We start from the raw sequence: 9,869 nt of genomic DNA on the forward strand, positions 1-9,869 counted from the left end.
TTCCAAACTTAACGGTCTTATCGGAAAGCACTTCGGCTTGAGAGTGATGTTATATATTTGACAAAGCGCCTTCATTTCTACAACTTCGCCTTTCACCCAACCTTTCCGAGTAATTTTTCTTATTGCCTTTTTCATGTGGATAGATTTAAGAAACGTCGTCTTTTATGAAATTAGTTGTAAACGGAATCAAATCGAGGATGATACCCACTTACCCACGATCAAATTATACCAAATTACTAACAAATCGAGGGAAGGGAAGCGTATAATCTTGTCCGAGAGGAGACTGAGAAGGAATAGTTAGGACGCCTGGCGTTGTTCGCGACTTGTGCTTGTCTCGTGACTGAAGATCAGAAAGAGATAGATATCTACCCAATAACACCCTTCGAAAGAAATTGTAATTGAGATGTCTTAGCGTCCTTGGATCGCTAAACAACTTAAATTTAGCCTAGAAATCAACGAGTGCCTCCCATGCAAGCATCGCCATGCAAGTGAGTTTTTATTTTGTTTTTGTTTGTTTGTTTTTTTTTTTTTAATGGCTTTGAACATGAAAATGTTCAACGAATCATATCCATAGCCGGTTTTTAGCATGATTTGAGTCTGTTCCAACATTTGAGAGTTGGCTCTAACATTTATGTATTTCAATTCAATTTTGGTTTCGTTAGAAACTAAATAGATTGTAATTTCCTTCACATTTCTTCATTATCAGACGGGATTTTCGATGTAAGAAAGAAGACTTTTGAAAAATAAGGAAGAAACCGAAGTATTATGATGACTATTCGTCTTTAATTTTTGGACGTTGATAGTTTTTTTTTTAAAAAGAATCTAGGCCATGAAAGACGCACCAGTAACCTTACTTTTAAAAGACACTTGGGTTCTACCCCAGTGTAAGAAAATGTTACATCAGTACAAGTGAGATAGAACAAAGGAATCAAAGAATTCAAAACAATAACAGCCAAGAAAACAAAAATGGCAAAACAAAGAAAGATTTGACAAGTTCTTACATCAAGGCAAACCCATTATTTAACATAAGAGTCATAAGACAAATATCACATCTGAAAAGCATAATTACACAATTTATTGCTTTTTGAAAGGTGAACTAGTTGTATAATAGGAGCCAATGGACTGTTTAATAAGAACAGTCTTAGCCTGGCCTTTTGCTCCCATGAGTGAGTAACAAGGAATTTCTCCTTATAGTACGTGTTGGTACCATTTCAAGCAGTAGGGTAATGAGAAGAAAAGAAAATATCAATGAGAGTAGATGTTTGATTTCATGCTTAATTCTCAGAGCTAAAATGAGAAGAAGTGTATGTCAGACTGAGCAGTAAATTGATGTGTAGGTGTTTGGGCTGAAAGCAATAAGAATTTATGTTCATCATGACACCTCAGTGAGCTAAATAAAAGATCAGCCCATCATTGTAGTCATGAACAACTGAATATTTGAATCCGTCCTCATCAAACCTGAAGTTTTGGAAGTCATACTCCAGCATAGCACCTGTGAGCATTTAAATCACCATTTGCCACTTTCATATTTCATCTTCAATTTGGTTTTGGGCTGACGTATGTATATACTAGATATCTTAACTTTCTATCAAGAAGATTTGTAATTTTTTAATGTAAACTTCCAGATTCCTTTAATTGACAACTGTGGATAATTCAGTTGTTTAACTTGATGTTTTTTAGATGTGGTTTACTACTTCACAGGATATTTCACATATTTTGTTCAAAGATTGGAGTGTGTCAAGTATTGGAGGTTGGTTACATTTAAATGTCTGTTCCATTTGTTACAGGATGCTTTGAGTTCTTATTGATGGAAAAATCCAAATTTCTAATCCCTAATATTTAATAACTGCCCTCAGGTGAAAAAATGTGGTTGTAATTGGGAGAATTCTATCAAGTCCTTATTCTCCTGGCCCCTAAGATGACTAGCATCTAATTTCTCCAAACAATATAACCCCAAATCACTCAGTTAGGTCACGAGAATAACAGAAGTGATCACCAACCACAGAATTTTTTGATTGTTAAACAAATTCTCCTTTTCAACACCTTAGGAAATGTATAGAGAACAGTATGGAGAATATGAAAAACTGATGTTTGGGTATAAAGGGTTATTCACTAAATTAAAATTTCCATTTTCTTCAGGTTTGGTTGGATCATGCATAATCATAATCATAATTGCTGTTTTCTTTGAGAGTCTCAAGTCATACAAAGGCCTTTCAAATGAAAAGCCAAAAAGGGAAACTTCTGAATCTACGCCTCTATTAGGATGGCTTCCTAGGAATGAAAGCAGGTAGAATTAGATGTTAAGGGTGTTATCTTTATTAGTTATGTAAAGGCTGGTCTGGGTACTTTTATAAATTCAGTGTCAATAATAACCCAACTTGCATGGCCAAATTAGTTGCTTATCACAGTTTTCTATTATTGAGGTGCAATTTTATGAGAATTATGTAAAAATTATGAAGCAATTTCCTTCCCTTGTGCAATTGAGTAGTTTGCTTGGCCAATTTCACTGTGACTAATTTAAAATTAACTTCTCTAATCCTAACAAATACCATTCCTAAAAGCTTTTAGTTGTTAATTCCACCATATGGTTAAATTTATGTAGTGTTTACTGTTCAGAAATGGTAATATGTAACTTCCACTTAAAACCCCACACTCCTCATCACACCTCACAGCTCTTAGTAGATCTCTACAAGTGTTAGAGTGGCATCTACATGATCTGTGTGAATTTGTCACGTAATATAAACCTGGTAATGGCTCAACTCATCACTGCATGACTTCTTTATAGGTCAGTAGTTGAACATTGCAGTGTTGAACCTGAGAGTTTAATTCCTCACAGGGACTCAGATATTTTTTTGGTCCCAAGCTTGAGATAAATATCTTCCAGTAATCTCAAAATTCATGTTCATGGTCTGTCTACAACCACCTCCTGGTTAGCTCAATTAGTTAGAGTGCTGAATTGTGTTGTGCAGGAGGTAGAGAGTTCGAGCCCCGGCTGGAACAATACTCGTGGTCTTAAAATAACTGAGGAGAATTTGTTACCTTTCTATAATATCAAGAAATGAATAGATATTTTAGTCTTCTCGGATAAGGATGAATAAACTGTAGGCCCCGTCTCCTGCAGGGTTAGGGGTAGGAGACGTTAATTTCTCACGCACAAGATTACTGTTTGGTGGATGTCCTCCCCTGGGTGGGATGGGTGGGTTTACTGGGCACAAGCTGTTGCGGTGTCCCTGCCTGTCGGTGAAGCTAATAAACTAAACTAAACTACCTCACCAGTTGCACAATAAGAGGTAAATTTCAGGTAACTTAACCAATTGACCCCTAAGTGTGACTAGCACCCCTCAATCAAATATTAAGGTCGGGAGAATAAAGGGTATGATCACCAGCGAAAGATGCTCTTGACCCTTAATTAAATTCTTCTCGATAGTGTTATGGGAAGTGTATAGAGAACGTATGGAGAATATACATACTGATTGAAGGGTGTAAGCATTTGAGTCGAGATAGACTCAAATCCCATGGCTAAGACTTCATTTGTACTCCAATTTTGTTTAACTTAAGGTTACCGAGCACCTGCAGAGGTGTCTCGCATGCAAGCGATGTAGCGCGTCCGGTTTAAACTGTAGATATCTAAGCCCCAATATCAAATTAAAGCTTATAGGACTGGCTATCAGTCTATACCAAAAATTTTGAAAAAAATGAATCATTGTCGAATTTTTGACGACTTCTAAATGCGAGCGCCCGAATCACCTTTTAAGAGCTATAAGTCAAAGGGAATTAGTTCGATTGCTCTCAAATTTTGACAGTAGCTAGTTTTACATATAAACAACAAAAATGTGTCTCCAAATTTTTTATTTTCAAATACTTTTTTTTCAAGAGCGATTTTTGTACGATCACTCCACATTTTTTTAATCCTATTTCAAAAAAGTTCTGTAACTTTTAACTGAAATTGAATATGGCAAATTGCTGACACGTTTTTTTAGCGCTTTGGCCCCGGAAACAGAGGAACACATTAAATAAGCAAAAAACAAAATTCGCTTTGACATGTAACGTTCAAAAGGTGATTCGGGCGCTCGCATTTAGAAGTCGTGAAAAATTCGACAATTCATTTTTTTCAAAATTTTTGGTATAGTCTGATAGCCAGTCCTATGAACTTTAACTTGATATGGGGTTTAGATATCTACAGTTTAAACCGGACATGCTACATCGCTTGCATGCAAGACACCCCTGAAGGTGTACGATAACCTTAACTCTTGAGTGAGACATTTATATGCTTTGGATGTAAGGTGTATGAGTGCTGTTATAAATCCCTTTTGACTCTGATTTTTGTTGTTAGGTTCAATTTGATGGATCACCTTAAAAGGACTTTTCTGTATTTGATACAATTTCTTGTTGGATATTTCCTTATGCTGGTGGCCATGACATACAATGTTTGGTTGTTTCTGGCGGTTGTCATTGGTTGTGGCATTGGTTATTTTTTTGCAAACCCTTTCATGGAGTGTTATTTTGAAAGGAGGAAGAAAGCTGCGAATCAAATTTCAGAAAGCAATGGAAGGGTCTCCTCTTTTAAGAGAAATGGTTCCTTGTGAAGAAAAATTATTAATTAAAAGGTTCAGTCTATAATAAACTGACTAGTACTGGGATTGATAGTTACCTTTTTACAGCAAGTGTCTGCTTGGATGTCTCTGGTTACTAGTCTAAGAATGAAGGTAGCTTTTCAGTTTAGAGACATCAGTAGTAGGTTTGAAAGGTAATCAGAGAAGTAATAAAAAAGAAGTATTGCCATGGCTTGTCATCTTTTTTGTTTTAGGGTGACATTAAGAATTGTCAGCCTTAATAGCTGCTATCATTGAGTTATACTAAAAAGCAAGTTGAAATATTTAGAGAATCAAAGAATTATGACAAATTATTGCAAGTATATGTGCATGAGCACTTGTTTGGTGAAAGAATCTTTTTTGTTTCTATGATCAGTGAAGGGTTGGGATAACAAGGCCTGGCTAACATCAATCAGTTGTAGGATTCAGACTCATCTTTGTTGAGCTAATTGTATGGGTAACAGAAAAAGAAGGATTCTTTCATCAATATAATGTCAGTTTATCATTTTAAACTTATTGAAAATAAGGAAAGAAAGATTTTAAAGGTTTTCAAGAGACACCAGTGAGAAGACAATTTAAGGTCAAGTAACACCACTCCTAGACTACAAGGAGTCTAACTCCTGCAGCAAACTTGGCCAAAAAAGGAAGGAATGCTCATTGTCTACCCCACTTCAGGATGGGAGAAATAAACTTGAGTTATAACTATGTAGCATTTTTTTAATGAATTGAATTTGTGTATGTATGATTGGTTTGACATGTTGAGACAGCTATTTAAGCAAATCTCAGCTCTAATTTTTCAACATATGCAAATATAGCCTGGTTTGGATATAAAAATCTGATCCGCAATCAGTGTAAGCATAGAGTTATTTTACATTTCTGCCAGACAATACCAAGTAATAAAGTTCAATGTTATATTTTGTATGCATCAGTAAACTGAAAATGTCACTGTTGAATAAAATATATTTGGCCTACGAATGTAAACCCCCTAGAGTGCTGGCTGATGATGATTAAAACCACCAAGGGGCTCGTCATGAATCTTAAAAATTGCAGTAATTCATGAAGCTAATCAAAGTACATCATCAAACAATAGCAAAGCCATCTTTTGTTATTTCTCTTTTCTACTCACTCAAGTGCACGCTGGTGTGGACAATTCAAAGCATGGATGGATTGATCACTCGGAGGCAAGCGGCTAATCCCCTTTTTTATTGGAACAGTGTTTCTTTTTTTTTTTTTTTTTTCTTCCAACATAGCATTTTCCCGTTATTTGGCTTTTCTGACAAAATTCTTATTGGAAAAAACCTGAAATGAAAACAGTAGAAACAAGCACATAAGAAATCGTTATGATGCTGAAGCCCAAAAGGGCCTGGAACCTAGAGATTTCGCTTCTTTCGCTTTAGTGAGCCGGAAGTTCACAGAGTGAAGTCAAAGTCTGCCTTCCAGGTTAAGATATTTTGCGTCTACGTGTGTTTGTCTTATTTCACTTTCGTCCTGGAATTTATTTTGGTGAAACTCAATCGTATAGCGTGTCGCATACCGATAAATTCATTCTGACCTAACTTTTGCAGGCAACCAGACATTACGTTGCGACCTTTCATGGAAGTATATCGATCGGTCGATTGATGGTCTTCGATGTTAAATGATAATTGAGGTGATACTACGGACATTCAGAGGCGAGAGACACAGAGAAATATGGAGAAATATTCCTATAGAGAAATAACTAAATTGTTTCGTGAACCATTGGAAAATATAAAAAAGGTTTGCCAAGACATCGGAATTAACGCCATTATCAGGTACGACAAGTGGACACCGCTTCATGTGGCATCAGCTCAGAACAGACCAGATGTAACTGAATATCTCATTAGTATGGGAAGTGATGTTAATGCTCTTGACAAGGAGGGTAAGTCGCCCTTATATTATTGCCAATCTGAGGAGGCAGCAAAAATGCTAGTCAACGCCGGCGCTGAGGTAAACCACCGCAGCATTTTGGGTAAAACGCCTTTACAATATGCCTGCATATCAACTGCCACCCCTGAGACAGTGAAAGTACTCTTGCAATCTGGTGCACAAGTTAATGCTGAAGACAAGTTTGGTGATACGCCTTTCTTGTATGCTTGTGGCATGGCCTACGGGTGTATAGATGAAGAGGAGTATGCGCAAAATCTTCCAAAAATAAACATCTTAATTGATTATGGCGCTGATGTTCATCACACCAATTTAAAAGGCGAAAACGGATTGCACATCTGCAGCTCACATCGCACTTACGAAATAGCTGAAATCCTGTTGAAGCATGGTGTCACTGTTGATACACTGAACAAGAAACACCAGACACCTTTGATGAGGGCTTGTTCCCAGAATAAGACTGGACTCCACAGAGAAGACGCACTATTGGTTGCCTTGGTACTTCTGTTGGAGTATGGGGCAGATCCTGCGATTCCAGAAAAACAGGGAATGACGCCTCTACATGTACTGATGCTATATAATTGTAGCTCCTTAATGTCAAAAGTTGAGGTTGCATCATCCGTGGAGGTTTTACTCAAGCATGGAGCATCTTTGAATTCAGTTGACAAAATGCTTCGCACTCCTGTACATTATGCAAGTTATAAAGCTGATTTTGGCAGATGGACAGAAATACTGGAGCAGTTAATGATGCTTGGAGGAGATGTGAATGCGAAAGACGTGGAAGGGTTTTCCGCAGTTCATGTCACTGCAGTACGTGAACAGAGTCAAACGACGGGATTTCAGTTTCCCTGGGACTGCATTTGCGAAAATGAGAAGTTGGTGCAGGAGATCTATTGGAACAGCGCTCGAAAACAAGGGGTGACAGTAGCGCATACAGTTTTTGCGAACAAAGAACTGCGGCTTGGAGGTGGGGAAGTGCCTTGGAACGTCAATGGTCGCGATGATTTCATGTCAACGCCACTGCATTATGCAGAATTCTCAAGTAACACCTCGGTGATCAAGTATCTGGAATTTTCATCTGAGACAGCCGACGTCACTTTAAGAAACTGTCTGGATGAAAGTCCCATGGATTGTGCACTTTCTGCTTTCAACCAAGAAATGGTGGAGTCTTTTAAGAATCATGGAGGAAGTTCCACTTATCAACGCGAGAGAAAATTACCAGGAAGTTCGTGTGAACTTTGTGCCTGCTTTGCCCTCGAAGAAGGCGAGGGTATCTCCTCTCAACCATTTGAGAAAAGAGAAGAATCAATTTCAATTGATGCAGCAGAAGTGCAAATCAGTCCTGTGAGAAATATGGAAGAATACTTGTCTCATGTTCTTCATACACCGAGAATCGGTAAAGTAGCGGTTTCCGATGCTGAGGTGGACCAAGTATACAAAGAAACGGAAAACCTGATAGTAGAGATCCTTCGGAGAGTCGCAGAGCGTGATCATCGCTTCCGGTCAACAATGATGATGTCTGGTAGTGTGCGGGAGCAAACCAAGGCCGGTCTACCAGATGAGTTCGACTTTATGTGCAATCTTGAAGAATTCAGCTCCTCTTTGAAAGTAGTCGACGAGGATTCATGCTCTCCTGGCTTTGTACGTCTGAAAAGAAGAGGCGACAATGCAAATATCGACGAATTTTTTGATGCTGACGGAAATCTTGTGCCATATTTGGTAAGGGCAAAGTTCGAGCAAACTGTAAGGGTGGTGATGTTTGATTCCAGCCTGTGGAGATGTTGTAGGATTTGCTCAAACTTCTTACTTCCCAGCTGCGATATAGGCGTCGTCCGTCCTAAGCCATCAATCATCATTGAACTCTGCTGGAATGGCCCAGTCTACAAGAATATGTTATATTCAGTCGACCTTGTGCCAGTCATAGATGCTGGGGAGTTTTGGCCTATGGGTGCAATTTCGTACAGTTCTGTGTTAGAAAACGTTCCGAAACGGTGCCTTTTTGCGATGACCATTCCGCGCTTTGAGCATGGCATTTATGGCAATGAAGTACGAATATCATTTTCACTTATGGAGAGCAAAATATTTGACAAGCTTCCTGAAGTCGTCAAGGATGCTTACATTACAGCGAAAGCTATTCGTGAACTTTGTCCGGCATTAGTAGATAGCCAAGGATATTTTTACGATGAGGCAAATTTCACAGCTCAAAAATTAATTCCGTCATTTTGGCTCAAGATGGCCTTGTTTCATGAGTTAGACAAGTCTGGCCTGAAAGAGAGCAGCAGTCTAAGCGAATGGGTCCGAAGAATTTTCAAGAGGATATACCAATGTATCTGCGAAGATAACACCTTTCCATCCTTTATTATTCCACAACAAGACTTCCTTGCCTCCAAATTTGATGTCAAAGGGGAGACCTCGTCAACTGGTGAGAAGCTAGAAAAGGAGTTGAAGGCTCTGAAAAAACTGTGTCAGATCATTCACCGTTTTCTATCGAGCGACGGCTGAGCTGTTGTTCGTGTGAAGGTAACCCATATGTGACATTAAAATGAACTGAACAACTAATTAGAGCTGTTTGATGATCCTACGCGAAGATTTCTTTGTCTCTAAGAATGACAGCGTTATATCTGCTTCATTTTCCTTAACCAAATTTGTACGGATGAAGAATATCTTCCCTCATGTTCTGACAGAAGCTTGATGAACAAAAGCAAGAGAAGGACAACAAACTAAGTAACTTGTTTCGGGATGAACAAGCTCTGCGAAATGTTTGTTTCCTTATTGGTCACAATAAAAGCTGCACTATCGGACCTTAAACGATTTAAAGCGTCTAAACGTTGATCAATGGTTTACTCTATAAAACATTCCTTGAACGTCCGTCAAAACAACACGTAGAAAACGGTTTTTTTTAAGCCAGTTATAGACATTTCGACAGATTAAAGAAAACAGTGTTATTTAGATATCCTTGGGAGGTGTACTGGAAACATATAGTAAGGCGAAGATGTAATATGGCAAATTTGAATATTAAAGTGCTCAATTGAGCGAAAGAGACCTACAAAACATCGAACGGTGACACATATTGTGGCAAGCCCTAAGTCTCAAATGGTAGCATCTCCTAGGCGTATTTTGTAAAAATAGACTTAATTAATTCAAACGAGGCCGAGGCCGGTTTTTTCATTCCGATTAGTTCGGGTGTTGATCGCTTCTCCGCCTCAAATAGCGTCACGCACTGACCAATATCCAAAGAGGTACTCTCCTAGATTAGCATAAATTTTAAAGAGAAAAGTTCTGGGAACGAGGTTGTATATGAAAATCTATAAAGGCAAAATGCTGTTCTATAAGCGCATTTGAGGGTAGCACGAGCCACGGTGACAGAGGTTACCATCT

At 38.3% G+C, this 9,869-nt stretch overlaps 2 protein-coding genes across 3 annotated transcripts; both read left to right on the forward strand.

The window, feature by feature from the left end:
- Positions 1 to 308: 308 nt before the first annotated feature.
- LOC111332336 (protein SLC31A2) lies at positions 309 to 5,567 on the forward strand. Of its 2 annotated transcripts, none has more exons than XM_088756234.1 (4): positions 309 to 488; positions 1,702 to 1,750; positions 2,140 to 2,287; positions 4,334 to 5,567. In XM_088756234.1, exons 1-4 carry the CDS (start codon positions 483 to 485, stop codon positions 4,584 to 4,586), a joined length of 456 nt encoding a protein of 151 aa, XP_088612360.1. In that variant the 5' UTR covers positions 309 to 482; the 3' UTR covers positions 4,587 to 5,567. The 2 variants fall into 2 exon arrangements, with proteins under 2 accessions (XP_088612360.1, XP_022793384.1); XM_022937649.2 differs by having other exon boundaries at positions 310 to 488; positions 1,681 to 1,750.
- Positions 5,568 to 5,972: 405 nt separating this feature from the next.
- On the forward strand, positions 5,973 to 9,542 carry LOC111332313 (uncharacterized). Its single transcript, XM_022937625.2, has 2 exons — positions 5,973 to 6,032; positions 6,158 to 9,542. The coding sequence occupies exon 2, from the start codon at positions 6,282 to 6,284 to the stop codon at positions 8,991 to 8,993; it is 2,712 nt and encodes a 903-aa protein (XP_022793360.2). The 5' UTR covers positions 5,973 to 6,032; positions 6,158 to 6,281; the 3' UTR covers positions 8,994 to 9,542.
- The last annotated feature ends 327 nt before the right edge of the window (positions 9,543 to 9,869 follow it).

The sequence above is a fragment of the Stylophora pistillata genome, chromosome 4 (assembly GCF_964205215.1).
Source record: "Stylophora pistillata chromosome 4, jaStyPist1.2, whole genome shotgun sequence".
Classification (NCBI taxonomy): Eukaryota; Metazoa; Cnidaria; class Anthozoa; order Scleractinia; family Pocilloporidae; genus Stylophora; species Stylophora pistillata.